This window comes from Malaclemys terrapin, chromosome 7 (assembly GCF_027887155.1).
Source record: "Malaclemys terrapin pileata isolate rMalTer1 chromosome 7, rMalTer1.hap1, whole genome shotgun sequence".
Lineage (NCBI taxonomy): Eukaryota > Metazoa > Chordata > Testudines > Emydidae > Malaclemys > Malaclemys terrapin.
Window position 1 is genome coordinate 14,163,679 of NC_071511.1, and position 27,620 is coordinate 14,191,298.

At 40.0% G+C, this 27,620-nt stretch overlaps 1 protein-coding gene across 7 annotated transcripts in view; it reads left to right on the top strand.

Moving 5' to 3' along the window:
• LOC128840976 (contactin-4) overlaps nucleotides 1-27,620 on the top strand; it is a 654,212-nt gene that overhangs the window by 512,369 nt on the left and 114,223 nt on the right. For all 7 annotated transcript variants that reach the window (XM_054035596.1, XM_054035602.1, XM_054035603.1 and 4 more), the window contains 4 exons: nucleotides 5,711-5,914; nucleotides 11,392-11,494; nucleotides 12,649-12,833; nucleotides 25,947-26,083. In XM_054035596.1, the coding sequence (XP_053891571.1) occupies nucleotides 5,711-5,914; nucleotides 11,392-11,494; nucleotides 12,649-12,833; nucleotides 25,947-26,083 (629 nt within the window). The remainder of the gene's footprint in view (nucleotides 1-5,710; nucleotides 5,915-11,391; nucleotides 11,495-12,648; nucleotides 12,834-25,946; nucleotides 26,084-27,620) is intronic.

The window sequence follows — 27,620 nt, forward strand, 5'->3', positions numbered from 1 at the left end:
AGAGTGATTGCCTTCGTCTGCTTGTGGCTGTAGATTCTCTAGTGGCAACTTGTGTGACAGTGGTTTCAGCAAAAAGAGGAGCTTTGACTGCAGGCATATAACAGGCCAGAAGAGACAGTATCTGGGACAAGATATTTAAAAATGAGTGTCTTAAATTAGGTTCCAAAATCTTTATTTAAGTAGCTTAAATAAGTGGTCAGTTTACAAAAGTGTTAAGTGAAGTCGATGGGAGTTATTGGATGTTCTAAACTTCGGAAAATCAGGCCATTTATTTAGTCATCTAGGAATGAACTCAAGAGCCTAAAACTTATTGTTTTTAAATCCTGGCTGAGATTTGGTAATGGGTTCTTTTTGTTTGTTTCTTATAGTATATAATATGGATTTGTGACCAATATACTCGATTCTGAAATGCAGACATAGTTCAAGCCGTTGTGGAGCGAAATTGTCACGCTCAGACATGTAGTGGGGAAAAATCTATGAAGATGATGAAAGAATTTAAATAAAGGGTTCCTATCTTTTAATATTGCACCTGAGTAGAAGCCAAGAATGTTCACAGGGCTGTGAACTAGAATAAAGATTGATGTCCCTTAGATCAGGGGTTGTCAAACTGGGGGTTGGGACCCCTCAAGGGGTCAAAAGGTTATTACATGGGGGGCCGCGAGCTGTCAGCCTCCACCCCAAATCGCGCTTTGCTTCCAGCATTTATAATGGTGTTAAATATATTTTAAAAGTGTTTTTAATCTATAAGGGGGGTCGCTCAGAGGCTAGCTATGTGAAAAGGATCACCAGTTCAAAAGTTTGAGAACCACTGCCTTAGATGGATGTGTTTGAAATGTATATTCCACCTGTAGCATGCAGTCTATCACATTCCAGTGCTGATCACTAATCCATAACATAAAATTAAATATATTAATACTAATAATGATAACATGTTCTCTGTTATCGCTGTGTGCCCAAGCTTTCCCTAAAAGCTTATGGTATTTCCCGTTGTTGGTGAATTTTGATGGCTAACTAAATGAAGTACATTCTTAGGTACTATTGTGTGGTACATTTCCCTGTCATATGTTTATATGACTTCCATTTCTGTGACTATATGCCTCAGCACTTCTCTTCCACCATTTATTTTAGCCAGAGTGAGACCAAGCTTCTCTCAACAACCTAATGTGTTCCCCACCTTTCGCTTCACCAGTCTTTACCTGTGCTTGAATTTACCAAGGGCTCCCTTGAATTCTGAGGGATATTATAGAGTTTTAACATGCTGTTCCATATCTGTATTATCTTAGCTTCATTGCTCCAGAGCCTTAGAGCAGATCCTAGTATCTTCTGACCTTGTGCACAAAGAGGTTCATTCTTGGACAAAAGGAAATCTGCTTTCCTTCGCTTGGTGTGCGATAAGCTCACTGCTATGGCACTGAGCATCCCAAGTACGTACAGAAGCACTAACAGCCGACACCACCAGTTTTCCTTGATCAGCAGCATACAGGAAAAGTTCTTAACATGGACAGTATAGTAAAAAAAGTTTCTTCTTTAACGTCCTGAATCCAGTGAATTTTAAAAAGTTGTGGAAGCCTGTGATCGTGCGTTAAAAGTTCAGAAATAGCCGTTTTCCTCTGTCCAGTCTTGAAAACCCTGCCAAAGTGTGAATTTGCCAGCAGTCTTTTAGATTTTTTTGACACACCTTTATCTCTTTTGGAAATGCATGCAGTCAAAGCACCTCCCCATGTGGAAATTGCATCTCCCTAGGGGAAAAAAGGTATGTTATGTATAAAGGGCCAGCTCCTCGGCTGGTAGCAGTCGACTGAAAACCAATCAAGCTTCACAGTTTTTCACCAGTTGCAAATCTGGGTCAAAATGTGTAAAATAGTGCACCACATGTTTGTGACTTAGTTTGATGTATTTTAAAAAGGCAAATAAAACATTTTATGCAGTGTAGTAAAACATTGTCTGTTAGCCAAAATTACATAAGAACCCAAGTTAGAAAACAGAACATCATGTTAAGTCCTCAAAGGATACCTTATATAGTCTGTGTACAACCTTTACATTGTAAGGCACCTTGTTATAACCCACATAAGTGTTTCAATCACCCACCAGAATCACCAAATGCTATCTCGTTCTGTATTTTAAGTGTCTGTTTACTCAGATGTTACAAATTGCCTATGGGACAGGAACTGTCTGTCACTTCCAGAGCAATTAGTATGTGAAACCTTATCAAAAGAAATCTGTCAAGTTTGAAAAGACATAAATATTGCACAGGGATCTCTAAGGAAATCAAATTGAGTATGGTACAGTATGTGTTTATGTATTGCTACACAAGGAAATGTACTTAAGGCTTCTCCAGTCTGCTTTATTTCCCATCCTTTTTATTATATCACTTGATTCAAACTCACTGTAATTCTACAATAATAAAAAGTCCCCAGTTATTTTAGAACAAAAAAAATTAGAACTCTTAATAGTATCACCCAGTTATTTTAAATACTACACAGCACAGCTGACGTGGTAATGCTGTCTCATGCCTTATAGCTACAGCAGTTATTAGTCATATAGCTGTAGTACTGTGCAGTTCTAACTGTATTAGAATCAGAATAAGGCAGAGATACTAAATCATTAGCTCTTTATTAGGGCTGAGATTTTCAAAAGTGGCTAGTGATTTGGGGTTCCTCTTTTTGTTTTTTGAGGGTGGGGAAGGGAAACCCAACTTGAGACAACTTAAAGGAACCTGATTTTCAGAAACTTCTGAGCATCCATCCTCTGAAAATTTGTCCACTTTAAGTTGCCTCAAGATGGTCTCCCAATAATTGAAGTACTCAAAATCACTAGTTGGTTTTTAAATCAGTCTTCCCCATTGCATATAACAGCCACACAGCCTTCTTCACCCTTGCAATCTACTTGCCCAGGGTTTCTAAACTGACACTGAATTAGAGTCAAACAAATTGTGGAGTACGTTATTAATTGACTGTGCTGTAGTTACTACATAACATTTTTGTCTTAGGCTTTTCCTTATTTTGCTGGGGGGGACCAAGCTCTGTGGAGATTCACTCAGAGCTAAAAGCTGCTCTTTGCATTCTAAAGCAGAAATGTTTGTCTATTGTTGGATGTTTCTGGGGGAAATAAGTTAATTGTTCACCAAGAGTAAATTTAAAAAAAATCTAAATACTTGCAGAAAATAATAAGCCTGCTGAGAAGTGCTACCTTGTTTACTCAAAGTATCCTCTTGACATCAGCATGGGGTTACTTATAATTAGATGCACATGTGTAAATACAATGATTAGATATTCCCACATAAACATAATTATATCTTCCAAGAAGTTGAAGCAGACATTTTATAATCCTGTCATTAAATAAATAAATAAATGAAATGAAAAACACAACAATCTGCATACCCCCTCCTATGTGTGTAAACACTGGAACATTAGGACAGACTGTATTTCCTAAAGTACATAACAGTACTTGAGGTCAATTACAATTATGGCTCATTAGAGTGTTAAACTAGGAATATGCTGTTTACTATAATTAATGTTCCCTTTACAAAGCTACAGTGATCTTTCCTTACTGTAATTTCTCAAACATTTTCTGTGTTTGGGTATTAGTCTTAGACAAATATAATGGGGTTATATTACATTAACCTAACTTATAAACTCTGCAATCAGAGTATGCAGTATGTCTCTCACTGTTTTTTTCCTTTTGCAAATAACTTCCAAAGGCATGTTATAAATTAAAGTATTATCTAATTAGTCACATTAAAGATTATAGCTACTTAATTTAGTGTATTAAAAAATTCCAAAGTATAAAACCATACAGTTCACAAGAACAGAGTAAGGCAGATCCCACCATAATTTATCTTGAAAGGAAAGAAGAAATAAAGTTAAGAGTATTCTTCATGACTCAGGAAAAATGAGATTGTCATGGGGTGGTCCCCTGTGAGTCCTTTCAGGTCACAGACCACAACTTCTCCAGGTCTCCTTCACCACCACCTTTATTTATTGTATTCTTCCAGCAGGCCACAGCATATAGTGTTGTTCACATATATTTACAGTTCATAGCCAGCTTCCCCACTTGCTTCTAGCAAAGGGAACAGTACTACTAGCAACAGTCAGTCCTGTCTACTTCTGCCTTCCTTCAGGCTCCCAACTCTCCCTACTTCCCTTCCTTCCTGTCTGCTTATATGGGCCCAGTTGTTGGGGCTGCTTCTACCCACTTAGCCACTCAGCTGTATCCCCATTCAGTTAATTATCCTCTTCCGTCAACTGCCTGGCTTTCAATCAGAACTCAGTTAGTATGAACAGATGGGGATTTGAGTGACAGAGTGCTGAGTTAGCTCCTGTGTCAGCACACCCTGTTACAGATAGGTTCTTGGTGACAAAGGCATAACAATTGTTCCACACTTCCTGACCTGTCAAACCATTAAGTCTGAATTCTCTGCAATACGGTGGCTGATAAATTCAAATAAATAGATGTGGATCCAAATGAGTTATGTGCACATCCAAACGTAATCACCCACAATTTTGATGCGCAGTTTTGGAAGCGAAGATGTAGAACTTGCTTGTGAAAGCTGGTCCACTGTCCACTGGTCCTCAACAGTTCTGAAAGGTGAACTACAAAGTAAGTTTCCCTGCCAAAGACAATGGTTCATTTCATTTGCATAATGGTGGAAGGCCTGATCCTGCTAAATGATCAGTGCAGAAAGACATTTGTGGGGCCTTGACTTGGGAATTTTACATGAGCATAAAAGTCAGCCAGCACGATAACTTTGCAAGATTGTGACCAAATGTTATGGCAGCAGCTGCATTATTCCCTGTTATCCTTTGTGTCTAAAGTTTTCAACACTTGCAAGAGAAAAATAGAAGCGTGGACATAGGTCAGTATAGGAGGAAAATATATTCAGTTTTAACCAGTTTCTTTTTAAATGTGTTAACATGTAAATTTTTAAGACTACATACATGTTTTATTGTAGGTACAGGATATCATGGTTATTAATTTGTAAAAAAAAAAAATTTGAGATGCTTTATACCAAGCTGACATTTTTGGTGAAATTGTTTAAAAAACTGAACCTTTGGGTATAAATCAAAGAATTCCCACAAAAATCAGCATTGTAATGGATGTAAAAGTCCACTAAACAAGACCAACATTATCTATACCCAAATGTGACAGGTTTTCTTACTATTTTTACCCAAATGAACGAATAGTCCAGAAAAAGAAGCAAGGTACTGAGAACCCTCTATTTTATAAGTTACTCTCTATCTGCATTTCTGCTCCTTTACAGAGCCCTCCTCGTTTATGCAAGGCTGCTCTTGAGTCATCTTTGCCATAAATAGCTCCAGTGCCTGCATGTGCTACAGCTCATCACTTTTCTAAGCCATGTGAAATTGGCACGATTCTTGACAGTTTCAGAATATCATTAGTGAAATTCTTGTTAATTTCATTTTGTTCTGGTTTGGAAAAGTTGAGGGGCCACAGAGGCATTGGAGCTATAAGCTGTCTGTCTGAAGACTCAGAAAGACAGCACTGCACCAATACACGTATGGAAGATTATATCCATAATTGTACAAACAAGAATTTTTCGTTTCATTATGAGTTAGTGTCCCCATACTGTAAGTACAAGAGACAAGGAGAAATTCATTTTCAGAGTTTCAGTTCTGCCCTGGGATGGAACCATATTTTAAATTTTAAAAAGCATTATGTTAATAATACTAATAATACCTTTTACTTCTAGAACTGACTTATGCATGGATCTTCAATGAATACCCATCATTTGTGCACCAGGATAATCGTCGCTTTGTTTCTCAAGAGACTGGGAATTTGTACATAGCAAAGGTGGAAACTTCGGATGTGGGCAACTATACATGCGTGGTGACAAACACTGTAACAAATAATAAAGTGCTGGGCCCCCCAACTCCTTTGATACTGAGGAATGATGGTAAGATATCTGGTTTGATTTTTTTTTTGTGAAGCAATCATTGCGCAAATATTAAGAAATGGACTGAATTTTTATTCAGAGTAAAGATAAATAAATAGTCTCAACTTTCGAAAGATCCACTGAGGATCTGAAGAATACACAGACTCAGTTTGCAGTTCTATGTCATAGAAATCAGTATTTTTTAAAGCTGTAGTTGTGAAAGATACTTTGTCACAGGAAGATGCCACAATAGCACGGAATGGTTGTAAAATAAAATACAAACTTGGAGACACTTGACCAAGGACAGGGAAGAAAACAGATTTTAGTGGATATGCTGCAGTTTTGCTCATTTTATACAGCCCCAAAATGATCACAGAAATACTTTGCAGCTATTAGCTTAGATAACAGTTCCCAGTAGAATGAATTCTATTTTTAGTAGTCAGAGGAGTGGTACAAGAAGGGGAAAAAAAGTAAAGGTTTCTAATTTTATACCGCAAATCGATCTGTATCACATTAAGTTTTTGAGTAGAAACATAAATCATATTTTCATGATTGCTTGCAGTGTTTAAATGAGGCTTTAGGAAGTCAGTGGAATAATGGATAGCAGAATTTGGCCCTTAAATCCAGTACAGGTTATCCAGTGCATGAAAGAAAAAGATGAAAGCTAAAAGCTGTCAAGTCTTCCATTAGCATCTGCTCCATCTGAGGAATACACATAGCCTGTATGTTATTTAAGATCTTCAGTAACAATACTTTACACAAATCATACCATGCTCTGCTTCCGCTGACTTTAGTAAGTAGTAAGTAAGATTGGGCCCTGTATATGCTGCTGTTCTTGAAATGGAGCATAATGTGATGATGCTTACTAGTGGTACTCACTGTGAAGCATATCGCCAAGGGCTTTACCTTAGCAAATCGTTCCTCTGCACACTCACACTATCATATTTACAGGGTCCAATTGCCTTCCTGAAGTATTTCACACAAACATACTCCAACTCCTTTGAAGTTTACTCTAGAGTTTATTATGGACTTGAAGTTTTAATTGAACTGCTAAGGAGCCCTGGAAAACATTGCATTAAACAGGAAAGGTGCTCTAATGTCCATTTAGCAAAATATGGTCAGATTTCCCCAGGCTCAAAAATTAGTATATTTAAGATGTGCTACATTTGTATATAGAAACTAAGCTTGTCACTAACATTGTGGGCAACATCTAAAATCATTTCCAACTTAGTTTCTAATACAACAGTTAGTGATGCAATAAAATCTGGACTTAACATGTTATGATGCATCAAATGAAAAAACACAGCACATTTCAGAAATATAAAGAGCACAAATGAATGAATTGGAAACCACAGAATAGCCACATTGTATTTAAACTGGCAAATATGTCTTGCTTGTCTTTTGGATTTATGCCGACATGTCCAGTACATCTTAATATATGACATATTATTCTCATTAGATTGCTGTATCATTAAATTAGCAGACTAAGAGGCCAATTCATCAACAATTAATGTCCCAGTTACATCTAATTTCAATTAGAATGGGAAAATTTCACATTGTACCTCTCCCACTTAACTTAAAATATACTAAACTGTTATTAATCTATCTACTGTAGAGTACATATTATTAAACATGGAACCATGTAGCAGAATTCCTGTCTATGGTGAGGTAGAATAGGAAGCCTCCCCTCCTTTTTCCCCCCCAAAAATATAGGCTAGACTAGGGATGCTCTCCACCTGTAGAAAACCTGAGGTTGAGATCCTTTCCACCACTTTGGCTCCTTTATGCTGGGTTGAAGGGCTTTAGTAGCATAAAGGGGGCCTTAAAAATCTCAGTTCTGCCTAGGGAGGATTCCCCCGGCACAGGCATTATGGAGGACAGCCGTAAGACTGGTGTAGGGTGTGTGTCAGGAGCTGAGGCTGGGAGAGTGTGTCTGGGGTGGGGCTACACAGGACACATTACAGTAGAGACTCCAGGTAGCAGTGCATTCCCCCCTACTCTGGATCTTAGACCCAGTCACCTTGTCCAGCCATTCCCAGCCTCCCTTTCTCCCTCCAGCTCCTAGTCCAATCTCAGTGTTTCTCCCCAAGCCAACTGGCTCCCAGTATTGCTCATTTCTATCACCGGCTCCCAATGGGAGCTGCTGGAAGCGGCGCGGGCCGAGGGACTTACTGGACGCCACTTCCAGTAGCTCCCATTGTCCTGCAGTGGCGAACCGCAGCCAGTGGGAGCTGCGATCAGCCGGACCTGTGGACGGGGCAGGTAAACAAACCGGCCCAGCCCGCCAGGGGCTTTCCCTACACAAGCGGAGACCCCAGTTTGAGAAACACTGCTCTGCTTGCTTGTAGAAACCTTCCATTAGAATCCTTGCAGACCCTTCCTCCTCCTCTGCTGAAATCACTCAGTTAGTTAGTCAGCTAACCAATTAACCAACCACTCAGTTACGTATATAAATTTTTAAAAAACCTGTTACAAGAAAAATGCAAAACCGAGAATAGCAAAATAAATGACTCTTTCCCCATTATCACATTTCTATAAAAGAAAAGTTGGTGAATCATACTAGTTGAGACAATTTACCGTATATACTTGTTCATAAGCCGAATATTTTTGGTAAAAAAGTGACACATCAAAGAGCCAGGGGTCGGCTTATAAATGGGTCTACACCAAAATGTGATGATTTAAAACTCTATGGAATCATTGAATTGAATATCTAATACATTGTTGTTTTGTTTACCTGGAGCGTCTGCAGGTATGGAGCCCCTCCGCTCCCTGTGGCCGCGGTTCGCCACTTCCCGCAGCTCCCATTGGCTGGGAATGGTGAACCGCGGCCACAGTGAGCTGAGGGGCTCCATGCCTGCAGACGCGCCAAGTAAACAAAACGTCTCAACCCGCCAGCGGCTTACCCTGACGGGCCGGGAGCCAAAGTTTTCCAACCCCTGAAATATAGGATCGGATTATGGAAGGGTCATACAGTTTTTGCGATTTTTACCTGTCGATTTTGGGGGGTGGGCTTATAAATGAACGGGCGAATGAACGAGTAGATACGGTAACTAAAAGAGTTTGACTAAAATTAAACATTCAACGTATGCAATTAAAACAAAAGAAATTAGTTTTCTCTCCCAATTTCCTCTTTTTATAATGAACACTGCCAGGGCTTCCCTGTTGGAAGGTTAACAATAGCACTGACATTCAGCAAAATGCTTCAGCCTGCTTTCTGCGCCTGTGGTTCAACTTCTCACCACCCACACCGTGCTCATGTGGCCTTTTGCACAGCAGCTGTCTTAATTGCCTGCCCTCCTGGAGTCTGACTCCAGCAACAGGGAACTTCTTGAGCATGCCCAAAACTACCACACCCAATTCCAGGAACTTCTGGATGTGGAGAGCTAATTGTGCATCTGCCTAGCAACAATGACCCAGACACAACTCATTCCTTTCCTCCTCCACCACCACCACCCCGATAGATCTCTTAAAGGCATATCTCCTATTAGGCACGTGGGTTACATTAGCACAGGGTCACTGAGAGTGCAGGACAGACCACCTCCCGGCTCTCCGTTCCAGTCCTCAACCCCGCCACAGGCCAGAGCTGCTGAGAGTTGCAATTACAGGAAAAGTCCAACTTCGTCCCTGTGGCTGTGGGCTGGATGGAGTGTGCTCGAACACTGTGTGGGTAGAGCTCATGCACAGTCTGGAAAGCACTAGGAGCTGTGAAAGGCTTGAACATGCTCAATGCAGATAGAATCTTCAGAGGTTTTAGCGGCTAAAATCTAAGTCTTCAATGGAGCATGTGTGAATTCTGATTTTTCAAAGGTTTTCAAGTTGGCCAAATCTGGGCAGATTTTCATGGGGATTGCAAACAGCACATCCCTGATGCAAATTTCAAGTTTTTACTCCAAAGCATGGTGACACTAGAGCTGTTCAAACAAAAGGTCATCAGAATTTTTTAACATAAAAAACCTATGTATTTTTCTCTAGCCTTGTTTTTGGAAACAAACAATCCATTTTGGCGGATATTGTCAACAAACACATAAAAATCATCCTGAGGCAGACACCCAGAATAGAAAATTTTAGTCCAAACAGTTGAAGTTTGGGCAAGTTTTAAGCAACTGAAAACAGTGTCTTATATTGGAAACTGTCAGGCAGCCTTAATAATGGACAGCACTATCAGACCCATCCATATTATAACCTCCAAAGGCTGAAAAGTATTGGGCCTAATAATTCAGATTGAAATGCCTAGGATAGTGACATTCACTTGTGAGTTCCCTGATACTTTTATGTGTCGTGTTGTTTTGGTAGTAAGTATTGTGTATTCGTATTGTTAACAAACATACTTTGTTCAGATGACTGATTTTATGTGGCAGCTGCTTTTTATATAATGAGACAATGCTCATTTGAAGCAAATGGATTGAAGGAAGGCAATGTAACCTGTTCTTGTATCAGAACAGATAATATATAGGTCAAGTAAAAGTGGATTTGATATATGTCTTAGCCCACACACACACACTTATCCTGGGCATTTTTGATATAAAACAATCCCACTGTGAAAACACAAAGCAAATAGCCTCTCTAGCTTCTTCTTGCTCTCATTAAACTTGCACCATGCAGTACTTTTTATAAAACAGTGACACACATGGCAATACAGCAGATAAGAAAAAAAGACCACCAGAACTATTTCAATACATTTGTTTTACTCATCAGAATTAACTCTGTGGGAACCTATGCTGCCCAAATTCTGAATCAGTGTGTATTGGTAGCAATCATTTTTCTTCATCAGGAGTGCTGTTCCCTATCCCCAAAACTGCAGGACTGCCCCCATTCTTGAACACCAGTCCTGCATGGTGAGCCCCCAGAGAGAAACAATTAAGATTTAAACTACGATCATCAATTAGTTTATAATCACTATCAGTGAAATTATATGTACCAGTTTTAAGACTCTGCAGTCAGTAGAAATGTGGCAATTTATCATAAATTTAATGGCTTTTTTATGTGCACAAATTTTTAAACACAATTTCATAAAAATCCTGCCATGATACATTATTTAATAAGGCAGTTAAAGATCAAGAAAGTACTAGTATACGATCTCTGAGCATCTAAATCCTTAATAGGAGCCCTGATTAGCCCCCAGTGCTTTTAAAACTTTTTCTAGAGGCTATTTGTTCCACATTACATTATTCAAAAGGTGGTGATCCTACTTTATTATCTCTTTCCTTATTTTACAAGCTATCTGCAAAAGAACTAAATATTCAAAAGCAAAAAAGTAATGGAACCATGAAGAAATTTAATCTTAAACAGATGGAGGGGAGCTGTGATGCAGATTTTCCTCTGGCAGTAAATGGGAAGAGAGCCCACAGTACTCGGCTGTTAGAGACAGGCCCTGTTTTAAATGAACAGATTAATTGGGCCAGTAATGATGTATAGAACAGCTCTGTGATAATGCAGGAACACTTGAGAATGTATTACAAAAATTCAGCCACGCTTTAGCATCTATGATGTGTTCACAGGGGTGATGGGTGAATATGAGCCAAAAATAGAAGTGCAGGTCCCAGAAACTGTTCCATCTGCAAAAGGAACAACTGTGAAACTGGAATGCTTTGCCTTGGGAAAGTAAGTTTTGGTTCATTATTATTACTTTAGCTTACATGGGTATAATGGTACTGTATATTAGAGTATGCTTTTTTAAATCCCTTGCTTTATTTGTAGTATAGCTATTTGCTGATTTGTAGTATAGCTACATGCAAAAGATTTGTCTTAGATTAACCTGCCATAAAAAAATGTGATTGCTAAGGAGAAGAAAATAGACAATTTATTTGGTAAAGTTGCATCTAGGTATATTCTGTTACTAAGGTTCTTTTGGCACCTGAGAGGCTCTGAAAAGTGTCACATGTTGCAATTAACATACATTTTCAGCACATATACAATTAATATATGGGGCAGATGGGAAAGTGGAGTTGTTGACCCTTATTCATGGGCTCCTGCTTAGCAGGCCAGTGCAGACAATGTGCATGATGGGCTAGCTGGTAAACCGATAAAAAAATAAATTATGCAATCAGTGACCAAACTACTCCAGTTCCTGGGCAGAGTATTCACCCTGTGGAGAGAGAAGTCATTGTATATGAAACAGATGGAACTGATCAGATAAACGGTTATCTTAATCAGGCCAATACTGTACCAATATGGGGCCCAAACCTGCTCCCTCTGAATTTCAGTGGGAGTTAAGCTTAGGCCCAGGGAGACATAAAATCAAAATGACAGCATTGTTCACTTTCCAAGAGAAGTATGAGGAACACACAATTGAGCTTTTGGTGATCAAATCAAAGAATTAAAATTAAGCTTGTGAAGTGCTTGTTGAAATGTTTTCAAGAGGGTAACCAGCTCTCACTTAGCAACATGCATAATATATGGAGATGGATGGATGTGTGTGTGTAACACCCTCTAGTGACTGGCCCACAGAGAGAATAAAGAACCTATTATTGTAACCAGCTATTGAACATCCTCTTCACCTAAGGTGATACACACCTGTGTTTTTGGAGTCCTGATTCCCAAAGTCAGAAGGGGACGTGGGGAGTGGCTTATCTAGAAACTGGTTCTGTTGCTTGCAGTTTGGATTCACTGCACAATATATTAAGTATATGAACAAAACTATTGCTTTTAGAGAAACAGAACTTCTACTGGTTCTACTTTTTAAAATATGAATTAATAACCCAGTAACAGAATGTAGCTTTTACTATGAGGCTCTTTTGCTTTATTCTTATTATCAGCCCAGTTCCTACTATTAGTTGGAGAAGAGCAGATGGTAAACAAATACCCAGGAAAGCCAGGAGACAAAAATCGAGTGGAGTTCTTGAAATCCCAAACTTTCAGCAGGAAGATGCTGGTCTATACGAGTGTGTGGCTGAAAACGTGAGAGGAAAGAACATGGCACGAGGGCAGCTTACATTTTATGGTAAACAGCGTGACAACTTTCCTGTTTTTTTTATTGCAGCACAAGCAATGTGTAGTAAACATTTTGTCAGGATGTCATTGTTTTTTTATGTTTCTTAAATTATTTTATTTTGCCAGCAGTAGTGCTCAAAGAGTGCAATTTGAAATAAAATAAAATCTTTCTGAGTAGGGCATATTGATTGTGACTAAGAAGTGAGGGGAAATGAAAACATGCATTGTGGAAAGGAGACTGGCATGGTAACACACAGAAAGCAATTGTAAAGCAATTTATTTGCCTTTCCCTACAAATAGCTGCAAACCTAACACTCCTATGAGGCATTCTGTTTGTTATGATTTGTGATTTATTATGAGAGCTGTGTGCTGCCCTTCATTAATCATTGGTAATTGCTCTTAGCTGGTTAAGGGCTGTTTTTAGAAGGGGTTTTGGTGGTAACACTACACAGACTGAAAACTGTTGGTGATTAACCAAGTCAGTGCCTGACCAATCCTTCCCACTCCAAAGACTGTCTGTATCTGCTCTTCTTAGAGTCAAATCAGAGGTATTGATCCGAGCACGATTTAAATGTAAAATTTCAAATGCATGAGACTCCTATTAAGCTTGTATTGGTGCCTCTAATCTGAATAGAAATGTCTACAGATACACGATCATCTATTGGAAATTCAGCCCCAAATTGTGTCAGCCTTTAGGAAACTATCTGACCTTGCAGTTGCAAAGTTTGAGCTGGTCTAAGTTACATTAGATTTACTCTTTTTGGATATGAGGGGGAATCATGTTGCGTTTTTTAAAGGTAAGAAAGCACTAGCTAATAATGTTCATGGTTTGGGATTTATTTTCATTTTGGTTATTTTTTTGGAACCTGCAGAATATACAAGTGTGTGCACCCATGCGTGCGCGCACACACACCCACACACACACCCCAACACACACACCCACACACACCCCAGCAGACACACACACACACACACACAGAGTTATCCTTGCTTTACACTCCCAACAGGCTTCAAAAGTCCCTGTGGCATAGTTACCACTCTATTTCCAGACACAGCTTCTTCTGGAGCACCTTGGTGTCCTCCAGTGAGGGAACAGTTGTTCAAGCGTGACCCAACGTTCTCTCTCCTGCACCTGTACTGAGCACAGTTATTCTTTAGAGTGCAGAGCTCTGTCCGCCTGGGAGACTGGATTGAACTCTAGACCAAATTTATGTTCCCCACCAAGACAGTACAGCATGTCTGCACTGCACTGCTGGCACAACCTTTGTTAGATTATAAGAAGTAAGCATAATGAATTTGGTGACCTCAATCCAATTCCCAGTGGACAATTGTCCACATCACAAAAGCCACAACCACAATTGCTGTCAATTGTCATATCTATCAGCAGTCTTTGCAGAGAAGCTAAGGCTTTTACGGGATGATGGAGACTGAGCTACCCTCTTATCCCTAAAACTGTTCCTCCAGGTCGTGGTTGAAGCACATTGCAGTGCAATGCTGAGAAGCTGGTTCTACTGCTGTCTGTGCTCCTATCTTTAATCTGGGTAAATAGAGGAATTCAGTCTCCAGAACTGTCCATCTATTACCAGTGACCAGTGCTAATTCCACTTTTTATTTGAAAGATATTAAATTAAAATATTAACCTTTTTTTTTATCCTCACTAGTGTCATTTTGAGGCGGGCATAATCTGTCCAGTTTTCAAGGAGACCTTTTTTTGGGGCAGCCATTTAATGTTGAAAACGTAGACCGTTTCAAAACTTAGGCCCTGAAACTTGACCCTGAGTTTCATACAAAGGCTAAAAATTTCATCCTGAAAGCAACTTTGTGTAAATACTTCATATGAGTAGCTAATACTGAATGAAAGCATATTCCTTTAATCCTTTTTCTTTTTAAAGCTGGGAAATGTTATATCTTTATGGAAATATAACTAAGGTTGTTACAGCTTTTCAAGTTGTTTCTAGTGGGTCAAAGGTTCACATCCTAAAAAGGGGAACACTCCAGAGTATTTGATATGGAAAATCAGACTTGTCACTTACTTGCAGCATTGCTCAGGGAAATGTTCTATCGCAATGCATGCCCTCAGAGATTAAAATCTGGCTCTAACAGTGTTACTCTTTTAAACTGAGTTATCTACTTCTGTGAATAGTGGAAAAAAAGAAAATGAAATTCAAATTTGTCTGCTTGCTGAAGATAACCCAGGCATTCCTCCTTTGTCAACCACTTTTGGTTCTTCAAAAAGTTGTCAGGAAAGACTGACTTTTGTTGTATTTCACTCTTGTATCAATGCTTATTATTTTGTGTGACTTTTCCCTTTGCTAGCATATCAGTGACACCAAAGTTGTCTGGCATTCTCACTGCAGCAGGAAAGAATAATTAAACATGAAAGATGTATTCTTCCATAGAGTTCTCTGTTTTGAGACACTAAAATATGTTGTGCTGTTCTTTTCCAAAGGCATGTATTCCCGTTATCCAGCTGTCCTATTTCATTATTAGAAAATGGATCAAATTAATATAATTATAAGTACGTGTATTTCTCAACCAAAAGTACATGGCAAACCCTGACTTGAACATTGCTTTCCTTGTTATTTTTACCATAAGAGGCTAGCATAACACACACAATGCCTAACAGGTGTTTTGTGTCTGAGTTTAACTCTTGAATATTAGTGAATTGAGTTTGGAAATGAACCTCTCTTTTTTAGCCCTTATGTATTGCTTATCCTTACACCACCGTAACAGTCACAGGTATGTTGTACGGTATACCTGGCTTTACAATCTGCTCCCTATTGAGTTGAGACAAAAAAAAGCTTTCATAACAAGATCTAGATTGAACCTCTGCTGCTGAAGAAGGTGTGCAAATTCCCTCTGCAATGCAGTGAGCCTTCAAACTTGAGCCTATTACCAGATCCAGGGCTCCCAGATAGTAGGAATGTATTATTGCCATATGATTTGGACAGGTTCCTGGGCTTCTAGCTTCTGCTTTCTCATTGAACTGATTGAACTTGGAAGTAAGGTTCCTCAGAAGTCAGAGCAATATGTTTTGATTCAAAACATTTCTGAAGTATTCACTTTAACCTGACTTCTATTTTTAAGCTGACCGCTCGTGAATTTTAAACTTGATCACCTTACATGAAGCAAAGATTTATATCTTATGCAGAGGTAAAAACCAAACACTTTTAGGGTTTTCCAAGGTGACTCTTCTGAGCTGATTCTGAGAGATACTTTTCCTTTCACCAAGCTGGCATCAAGATAACTTTTTTATTTATTATTATTATTTATTATTTGCCATGGCTCCTGGGAGCCCAGGTCATGAGCCAGGACCGCATTGTACAAACGCAGAACACAAAGACAGTCTCTGTCCCAAAGAGCTTACAGACCAGGGCTGGCTCCAGGCACCAGCTTAACAAGCAGGTGCTTGGGGCGGCCAAGGGAGAGGGGCAGCATGTGCAGCAATTCGGGGGTGGCATCCCTCACTCCCTCTAGGAGCGAAGGACCTGCCACCGAACTGCCGCCGCCGATCGCGGCTTTTCCCCCCGAATTGCCGCCGCCAGTCGCGATTGCGATCACGGCTTTTTTTTTTTTTTTTTGCTTGGGGCGGCAGAAATGCTGGAGCCAGCCCTGTTACAGACTAAATATAAAACAGGAGACAAGTGGACACAGATTGATGGGAGAATACAAAAAAAACCAATAGTGTTGCCTTTTCAACTACTGTGATTAAAAACATTCCTAGGAAAAATGGGCCAATTGCATTCCTGCTATAATTGTATTCAAATCAGTGAACCTGATTCTCACTGTCTTGCACTTAGTGGGAGCAAAATGCTACCTCATCATAGCATTTTATACTCATGTTACGTTCCTATTGTAGAAGTGTAAATGACTAGAGCTGGGCATAATTTTTTAGCTGAAACTGTTTTCAACAAAAAACGCTCTTCAGTGACACTGAAATGTGCCCCAAGTTTGACAAATTGGGTCGAAAAAACAAAAAATATATGAAAAAGTCAGTGTTTTGTTTTTACATTTCTTAAAAGAAATGTTTCGAATTTTTGATTCAAAATGACTTTTTGTTTTAGAATGTCCTTCAGTATTATTTTTTAAAAAGTTAAAAACTGCTTGAAAAACAAAACAATATTTTTTCCATTTTTCTATTTGCTAAAGATTTCAGTTTTGCGTTGAGCTGAAACAATTTTTTTTATTTTTAGAATTGCCAGCAAACTTAAAAATCAGTTATTAGCAAGCTCTATAAATGACAGAAGTCTAAGTATATTACACCAATGCTGTTGCCTTTGGTGGATACAGATAATAGTGCTGACGTAATATACTTAGACTTCCACATCGCATGACATTTTGATTAAACAACTAGACACAGCTCCAGTTGAGGCTTCACTAGTGCTGAGTAGAGAAGAACAATAACTTCCCATGTTTTTGATATGACTCTCCCATTAATACACTGCAGCTTGAGTTTTCTCTTTTTTGGCACTGCATCACATTGTTGGCTCATATTCAAGTTGTGATTCACTGTAACCCCCAGATCTTTTTCTACAGTACTATCACTTAGTGAATTATTCCCCCTTTTGTATTTCTGACCAGTTCTCCATGTTATCAAGGTCATTTTGAATTCTAATCCTGTCCTCCAAAGTGCTTGCAATCCTGCCCACTTGGTGCCATCCACAAATTTTGTAAGCATACTCTTTACTCCATTACCCAAGTCATTAATGAATATATTGAGGAGTACAGCACCCTGGACAGAACCTTGAGGAAACCTACCGGATAGAGCCTCCTAGTTTGACAGTAAACTATTGGTAACTACTCTTTGAATCTTTGATTCAAGGAATTGAATCTATTTAACTTAACAAAGGTAAGGTTAGGGGCTGAATATCAAATATTTGTAATTACCTACAAATATTTGCTAATGGGCTCTTCAGTCTATCAGACAAAGTTATTACACAATCCGATGTCTGGAAGTTGAAGTTAAACAATTTCCGACTAGTTATAAGGTGTAATATTTTAACAGTGAGGGTAATTAACCATTGGAACAATTTACTAAGAGTCATGATGGATGCTTTATCACTAGCAATCTTAAAATGAAGCTTGAATGTTTTTTTAAAATCAGATACTCTAGTTCAAAGGGAAGTATTTGGGGGAAGTTCTATGGCCTATGTTATGCCAGAGGTCAGACTAGATATCACAGTGGTCACTTCTGGCCTTGGAATCTATGAAGCTATGACTATTCAAGGTGCAAAACACATTTTCAGCTCTGATTTTTACTTCCACACTGTGGTGTAGTCCTGAATGGACAATTATGAGGATGCCCCCGCCAATATGACCTCAGATGCATGTTGTGTGATGGACACCATTTTGCTCCGCATCCTCCCTGTAGTTTGAGGTCACACTGTGTGGAGGACGCTATTTTGAGAACAAAACGTCATCCTCCACATGGCAAACATCCCAGTAAGCTATTCCAGTGGGAACTGGCCCCACTACAGTGCTCCATGCCAGCTGAGCAAAGGCACTCAGCTTTGCCATGCACCCTCTTTTACAAGTCCCATGTAAAACAAGTTTTCACTGATAGCAAATAATGTAAAGTATACAAAACAAATGGCTACATGATGTCTTTAAAAGGCCTTTTGCAAGTGAAATAAATTTTCAAAAGTGCCAACTCCCATTTTAAAAAAAGTGATGTAAGCACTTGAGCACCTAAACCCTATTGACGTTTAATGAGACTAAGTGTTTTTTGAAAATTTTACCCCCAAGCAGCACGCTGAATTGCCGCCATGGATGGCGGGGGCAGTCCGTGCACCATTCCGATGCAGGGGCAATTCGGCGGCAGCTTCTATGTTCAGCTGCCCCCGGTTGAAGACAGAAGCTGCCGCCAAATTGCCGCCACCGCGGAAACGCACGTGCCGCCCTAACGGCACACTGACTGCCCCCGCTGTCCGCGGCGGCAATTCGGCGCGCTGCTTGGGGCAGCAAAAAGAAGTGGAGCCAGCCCTGCGGTAGAGACCTCACAGCGGCGTAGCTGTACTGATGCCACTGCACTGCTGTAAGATCTCCCATTTTAGCCACTTTATGCCAACGGGAGAGAGCTCTCCCGTTGACATAATTAAACCGTCCCCAAAGAGCGACAGTGGCTATGCTAGTGGGAAAGCGTCTCCCGCCAACATAACGCTGTTCGCACCAGCACTTCTGTCGGTGTAACTTACGTCACTCAGAGGGATGGTTTTTTTCACACCCCTGAGGGACAAAAGTTATACCAACAAAAGTGCTAGTGTAGACATAGCCTTACTATCCTAATTATACAGATGGGGACCTGGGGAGCAAAGAGATTAATTGGTTTGCCCAATGTCATTCAGAAAGTTAGTGGCAAAGCTGAGAAGTGACCCCAACTCTCCTGAGTGCCAGTATAGCACTTTATCCCAAAACCATCCTTCCTCTCTGAGTTTCTTGACTCTGCTGTCAAACTTGCTAGAGCAATGGAGGCTGAGTTTTGGAAACCTTAAAAAAAAAAAAAAAAAAGCATATAAAGTATTCAAATGTCTAAACAAAATAGAGCACTATTAACCAAATAGTAACGGAAAAGTTCCAATAGAGAATACTTTCTACAAACTCATTTATTTCTATATAGTATCTATTTCTACAGTACATGAGCACACCAAACAAATCTTTAGACAAGAAAACCAGGTCAAGCTGAAGGGACATTCAAGGAGTTGCTTAGTTTATATCTCCCTTGAGATAGTGTTCCCTGCAGAGCACTTCCCTGATAAACAAAGATGGGGGAAAACATTAAGGTAGGCATCATGATTTCTAAAAATAGCAGAGTAGAGAAGAGATAGCACTCTTCTGTAATGAGTTGCATTTATTTCTTTCTTTATTTTGTAATAAATACTTAATTGGGACGATCCATTCAGAGTAAATAGCCGTCCAATTCAGGCCCTAATCCTGCAAAGAATTGTGAATGCTTATCTTTACACACATGAGTAATCCTATTGTAATCCGAAGGTGGCTGATTCTCATTTATGCTAAGGCCACTTTATACCATTCTGGCAATGTAAAGCAGCCTTAAATGTAAATTATATTATTCCTGCTTCTAGGTCCCTTTTACACTGCCAGAGAGGTGTACTGAGAACCAGGTTCAATAAGTCTGTGTAGGGCTGGGGCTTGAAATCATAGGCTATTTTTTTAAATTCCAGAAAGACTTGAGGTGAAATAAAATACTGTTCAACTAAAATACAATAAAATCAGTATGATACTTAGTATAGTTTATTTGTTCAAAATAAGAGTTTCAATGATGATCATAAAAAGAAGAACAGGAGTACTTGTGGCACCTTAGAGACTAACAAATTTATTAGAGCATAAGCTTTCGTGGACTACAGCCCACTTCTTCGGATGCATAAGACCTTCCAACTTCCCACAGTCTCTTGCAGTATCTGCAGTCTGTTTCATAAGTGAGTGAATAGCAAAAACTTCAAGCATATACTGCTTCCCTTTATAAATGTATACTGAGTCTGCAACACATGATTATCAGTGCCATTACAAAAGGCAAAAAAAGAAAATACATAATTGTACAAAATGTTTTATGAAAGAGGAAATAGGCTGGTATAACTTGGCAACATAATGTCAAATAAAATTCAACATAGATAAATATAGTGTAAGGCACATTGGAAGGACCAATTTAAATAGTTGTTTTTAACTGTTCTTTTGTTAACTCCTTCAAGTTCTTCTTCTACTACTTCTGTGATATTATAGTATTGACCAAAGGCCCCAGTCAGGATTGTGCTGGTGCTGTACAACCAGAGAAAAGACAATCCCTTCCCAGAATGTGTTACTTTCTCCAGACACAAACAGGTGAAGGGTAGAATGATGAGGATACAGCAGTCAAGCCAATGAACCTGCTGAAGTTGCACAGCTTTGTTAGATGAATGGATTATCGTTTGTTTTTTACTGAGGGTAGAGAGAAGGAAACAGCTTGTCACCTGCCTCCACATGGTCACTAAGAATTCTAACAGATTAGGGATGTATGAATTAGTGAGACTGCGTTCATCTTTGTCCCAATATAACATGTGTGCTTAATTGTCCCTCATAGGGGGCAAACATCATTCACTGTGCAAATGCTTCAGAACAAAAAAATGCTTTATTGTTAATTATTTTGTTCAGCTGTTTTAGTTAGTACTAGTGTTTGGCTCTCTGGTCTGATTCCCAGGTTCACTTTCAGCGTTTTCATAAAGGATAGATACAACAATAGGCAGTCTTCTAGCCCTTCAATAGAGTATCTGCTGTTAATGATGAATTACACAGCCTGGGCCAGGTCCTCTGCTGCTATAAATTGCCTTAGCTCCACTGAAGTCTATATACAGCAATTGTGAATCTAACAATATGTGTATTAGTTGCTCTGGCTCCAGACACATTTTTGCTAGTTTTGTCTATTTCATCTTCAAACTTGCTTTTAACCCTTTTAGTGCAGGATTTCAGGTCCAGCCTTACCTGTGTCTCCTTTTTGGCAATTTGTGCAATAATGGCAACACAGCTTAGGTTATTTCGACATATAAGTGCCAGACTATATTTGCACTTATTTGGGTTAGAGTGGCCAGTTGCCTGGATTATGACCAGAAAGTCTGGTCGAAAAGGGGACCTGACAGTGTCCGGTCAGCTCTACTGACAGAACACCCAGAGTCCAGTTACCGTGGGCGGGGGAGGCAGGGTGGCACTGGGTCATCACCCACTCCAGCCCCTATTCCGCCAAGGCCACCTCCTACCTGTGTCAGGCAGCTGCAGCTCCCAACCCCGGCAAAGCAGGCAAGTCCCTCCTGACCCGGGCGGGGGGTGGGGGGTGGGAGGGGGAAAGCAGTGAGTGAGGAGAAGGAGGGGGAAAGAGGCATGGATAGGAGTGGAGCCTTGGGAGAAGAGCCTGGGCAGGGACAGGGCCTTGGAGGAAGAGGCAGGGTAGGGGTGGGGACTCATGGGGAAGAGGCAGGGCAAGGGAGGTTCTCGCACTCCTAGTGGAGTGGCTGGTTTTTAAATATTACCAAATTGGTAACCCTAATCTGAGTATAGTTACTCACTTAGCTCTCTAAATGTCCTAAACTACACCTTTCAACCTTTGAATGTGGTAAAAGGTGAGCAGGGCTTTGGAAATGTGTCCCGTAATCTCCACTTTACATTGTACCTGCCAGAGACTGAGATCCAGGCCCTGATTCCATCACTTGAGATGGATTTCTTTTCTTTCAAGAATACTCGTATCCATCCATTCAACCATTTTTGTATTTTTTTCTTGCCTTTTTTTTCCCTTTCTCTCATAGATGTGACATATGCTAATTTCTTGCGATGTTAATATAATTCTTAAATTAGCTTCCACGCTGCTTTTATGATTTCGAATGACCTAGCTTTTCCCTTCAGGAGTTTTCAGGGGTCTGGAAGGAGCTCTACTAACAATGGAGCAGTTTTTTCAATATAGCTGCCTTTAAACTAGCAGCTGTTGCCAGCACAGCCATGTCAGTCACAAATCGCACCTCTTCACACCCCAGACCTACATCGCTCTGGCATTAAAAATTTGTAGTGTACACCTGGCCTTACACCCTTATTCTATTTTTTAAAATTAGCCTGCTTGAAGCTTTGTATCCCTTTACTGCTTCTTTGTATGACCCCCAATGGGAGGATGTCAACATTTCATTATATTATGGCGGCTGGTCCTGGTGGCTCAAACACACCTATTTCATGAACCAGCCTCGGCGTTTTACATAAGACTAAATTCAGAGAATGCCTTGCATTCTCTAGAACAAGTGGTTCAATGGAGAGTTTGACCTAATTAGGAATGTCTCCCAAAGAGAAGCACAGAACTGCATTCCTGTGAAACAAAGGGCCCTGCTGTTGTCACTGAGATTTATTATTGACCTACTAAGCTTTCACTATAGCTGTCTGCATCATAAATAGCATTAGGATAAAAAGTTTAACCAGTTCACATAACTAGAATGGATGAACACTGGAGTATGGTTCAAGTCTGTGGCTCACAGGTGCTGCACAAGAGATTGAAATAAATAGCTTCTGTAGCTGCTTGGATCATTTCCAGCATCGGAAGTATGAGTCTCGATGCAATTACTTGCATTAAGATTTAAGATTTGGTAACCTGAATAAAATAAAGAATGAAACGTTCTAAAAGTAGGGATCTGATTTCTCCTTCCAGTTAATAAACACTGGCTCAGTCCTTCAATCCAGGACTGGACAAGCAAAAAGCTGCCATTTGTATGGGTGAAATCTTTGCTTATGCAAGGAATGTAAGATTGATAGCCACAAAAGGACAAAGAAAGATCTAAAATCTCACCTATCATAGAATATGAGTTCTTATATTTCACCTGAGACATTTATATGTGACGTTCCAATATAACTATGCCACAGAGCACACTGTACAGATGATGTAGATTTTCTTCATAATGTGAGAGCTGCTTTTGATTATTTTGTCTATTTTTTTCAAAAGAGCAACTTGTTTTATTGGGAAATGGGAAATGAACAAAACAAAAAGGAGGTTTTTATAGAGCACCTTTCATAACAAAGGGTATCCTAAGGTTTTCTTCAAAGTTATGAGTTAGATGCTAACAGTAACAGTAGCCATGTAAACAAATTGTGCAGTCAGTTGTAACTTGTAAATAGCATTAAATCTTGGAACCTGTTGCACTGAAAGAAGGAATGTATGCTGGAACTCATTACTTCATGTCTTATTCAATACAGTGCTAAACAGTTGCCACCCATCTTGCTATGTTTCCCGGCCTCCCCTTTTTATGTCTCTTGGGATGCATGTTATGAACAAGCTTTAAGTCACAGGTGGGCAAACTACAGCCCGCGGGCCACATCTGGCCTGCAGAACCCTGCTGTCTGGCCCCTGAACTCCTGGCCTGGGAGGCTAGCCCCCAGCCCCTCCCTTGCTGTCTCCCCTCCCCCGCAGCCGGCGCAATCCTCTGGGTAGCGGGGATGCCTGACCTGGTGCTCTGAGCTGCACGGTGGTGTGGCCGGCTCCAGCCAGGCGACACGGCTGCCTGTCCTGGTGCTCTGGGCAGTGCGGCTGTAGAGCCACCAGTGCTCCAGGCAGTGTAGTAAGGGGGCAAGGAGCGGGTGGGGGTTGGATAGAGGGCAAGAGAGTTCGGGGTGGTGATTGGGGGCGGGGGTATGGATAGGAGTTGGTCAGAGGGGGGTTGAATGGGGGCGCAGGGGTCCCGGGGGGCAGTCAGGAAGGAGAGGGGGTGTTGGATGGGGTGGCAGAGAGCAGTCAGGGGCAAGGGTTCTGGCAGAGGTCAGGGAGAAGGGGTGGTTGGATGGGGCAGGGGTCCTGGGGGGAGTCCATCGGGGCAAAAAGCTGGGGGGGTCGGATTCAGATGGGGGCAGGAGCTGGGCCACGCCTGGCTGTTTGGAGAGGCACAGCCTAACAGGCCCTCCATACAATTTCAGAAACCTGATGTGGCCCTCAGGCCAAAAACTTTTCCCACTCCGCCTTAAGTATAACAGTAGGAAAGGTGGGAAGGGGTAAACCTTGTCCACCTCTCCATTTTTGGTTGTGAGGTCTGTTTAAATTCTACATTAACATTGTTTCACCATATTAAGTTTGCCTTTCTGCTTTTGTAATCCCCACTGAGTATTTCTGTGGTGTATTTAAGATTCTATGCAAATTTCTGTATTTTTCCCCTTTGGTTTGTTGTTTATAGACACAGTGGGAGGGGAAATATTCAATGTGGCATATGTGGAATTAGGTGCATATCTGTCATGAACAGCAACATCAGTTGCGACTAATTCCCCAGGCAGAACATTAAAAAAGTATCCCAGCTCTTTGAGGTTTCTGGGGTCTATCAGCAGGAACATATAAAGACAGACACAGCGGTAAAGTGTAGTGATGTCAACTTTCCATTCGACTTAGCGTTTGGTGTTTGTTATCAAGTTTGTTTTTTTCATCTATTCTGTCAAACCTTTCTCTGATCCCTCATCTCAGTCTAAACGGGATTTATAAAGCTGTTGTCTTTTGTTTGAGAAATCCTAATTGTTTTATCTGATTATCGAGGGAAAGTATAGAAAAATATTATCCAGGTTCTTGGAGACCTCTGCTGGTAATATTTTTTTTTTAAATTCTTTCAGGTTGTGTTTGTTCTTTTAAAATAGGGCAAATCTATCTTTAAGAAAATCCTGAAACACATCTGATTTTAGTACAGTCCTGAAGCTCAGACTGTGTTTTTTTGAAAGGATCACTGGGGTTTTGTGCAGTGAACTAGAGACAAACTTGCGCCAATGTGGCTTTGTGGGGATAACATAAACTCATTTTTTTTTCAAGGTTTCAGCAAAACTTGAGTTACAGCAGAAGTTTGCTCTCAGTTTTGAGTATGGATAATCTCAGGGTGTGAAAACATACCTGACACAAAACTAGAAAAAGGTTTATACAGACACCTGCGAACTACAAACGCCAGTTTTCACAGAGATCTATTTAGAAGATTAAGTATGTGAAGTCAGTACTTTAAAAGCTACTACTTTAAGGTCCCAATCCTCTGAACCCTTATTGACATGAGATGCCTTTTTCTGCACATGTATCCTTTCTTCAAATGAGTAGCTCAGGTTTTGCAGGATCTGTCCCTAAATTAGCAAGGGGCCAAGATATGGTATTAGGATCTGCAATTAAATCTAAATACCAACTATCCAAAATTTGAATTTAGGCCCATTACAGACGCATGACTGAGTACAGTGCTTGAATGTAGATCCTAACATTCCCAAAGCTTAAAGGGTTTTGATCAAGAGCTGCAATCCAGCACGCCACTTAGGCCCAGTTCGTGAAAACATCAGGAAAGCACTAACTTCAAGCATGCCAGGAGTCCCGTTTATTTCAACGGCACTTCTCATGTGCTGAAGTACTTCATTTCTGAAGATGTGATTTTTTTTTATTAAATACTTATATTAAAAATAAAAGTTGGGAAACTAGGTCCTGATCCTGTTCCCATGGACTTCAAAAGAAGCAGAATTGGAACCCTGGGGAAAAAATCGTCAAAGCGAATCCAATGGTATTAAATATGTGATTCTTTGAGGAAAGCTATTTGGGGGGTTTGCTGGCATCTAGAAAATAGACTCTTGTTTACAAACATGGTTTTATTCATTACTTTCTCCATTGCAGCACCACCTAACTGGATTCAGAAAATAAGTGATGCGCACAAAGCTATAGAAGAAAGCATCTTTTGGGAGTGTAAAGCAAATGGGAGACCAAAGCCTTCATACAGCTGGCTAAAGGATGGTGAACCATTGATACCTCGGGTAAGAACATTGCTGAAGTCTAATGCCTGTGTTCTTTGAACGAGGTGGCCTTTTGCAGAATGTTCTATATGGATTCTGCTGATTTGGCAGCTTTTTCATGTCTGCATAGTTCACTGCCTTTGAAATAGAAGTGAAAACAGTGGTGGACCCTTAAAATTCAAGCTAGAGAATATTTTCTACCCTCGTGAGTCAATGCCATTGTATGACATTGAGTTCCTGTATTGAAGAAAAATAGTCCTTTACTTTCTGTAGGATGATGAGGAAGGCTTCAGGACAGGTTCAGAAGAGATTTATATTAGGGCAAACAGGTTACATGAAACAATTATACTATTACAAGTATCTATAGCTCTGTGGAAAGAGTAATTCATAATATTAATCTGATGGTCGAGAGGCCCAATAAAATCAGGTACCGTGGGGTTTTAGGACATAAAATGATTTTCATTCGATAGTTTTCAGCTGAACTTCAAATGTTAATGAAACTTTGGCATTTCCTCCAGTCTCTAAACAATAATCCAATTCCTCTTGTTCAGATTTGTTCCTGTACAGGCAACCAGAGACTTGACCTGCCATTAGCAGTGCCATGAAGAACTGCCTACAGATTAGCAATCCATAGAAGTGTGGGATAAAGCTCACTCTCCCCCCGCCCCACACCTTCTCTCACTAGAGGGCAACTTTGAGTCCCAGGATTGTCTCAATTATACAGCAAAACTAAAGCAAATTACTAAAGGGTTATCAGGGTAGCCTGCATTTTTCTCCCTCCACTTAATGTGAAAGGACATGGCTGCCTAGATTTGATCAAATTCTAATAAAGATTGCACAAACATTAAATTGCCACCCTGCAGCCAAGTAGAAAGCCAATAGCTCTTTATATTCCTTATTTTTTTAAAATGGCAGAACTCCCGGGGGGGGGAGGGGGAACATTTTGCTGTACTTATTAAAATTGATAACATGAGTTCCATATCCTTAGGCTGACAAATGATACCATAGTCTTTTGTTCCACACGCTAATTTTACTTCATGCTGGTCACTAGCAGATGGTCTTGTTCTTAAATCACGTTAGTGGCAGAAATAAAGTAAAGGATCATTAAATTATTAACATCTACATTTTCCCCCCAGTAAACTGCAGCTGATTTTAAATGTTTCTCCTTGCACCACCTAAGATGATTATTATTCCTATTAACCTTCAGAGGCCTACAGGCTAATAACTCAACTGTTTTAAATGCTCTCAAGAATGTATTTGACCATGATACACTACCTTAAAACAGAAGTGCATTTTTAGATTCGAGTTTATCTCTTTGAAGGGGATATTAATCTGAATGGTTTAGGTATTAAATCAATGAGAACTCAAGAGAGAGTCCTCCAATTTAAATTGCATTTACCAACTACGATATTGGTTTTTCCATTTAACGTCTAACCTGATATAAATTTAGTTGACAGACAAATAGATTGTAGCATGTAAATTGTTCATATTACTATTTTTTTCTTGTGCCCTGTGATATCAGATATGACACAGCTGCTGTAACATATAAATTCTAATG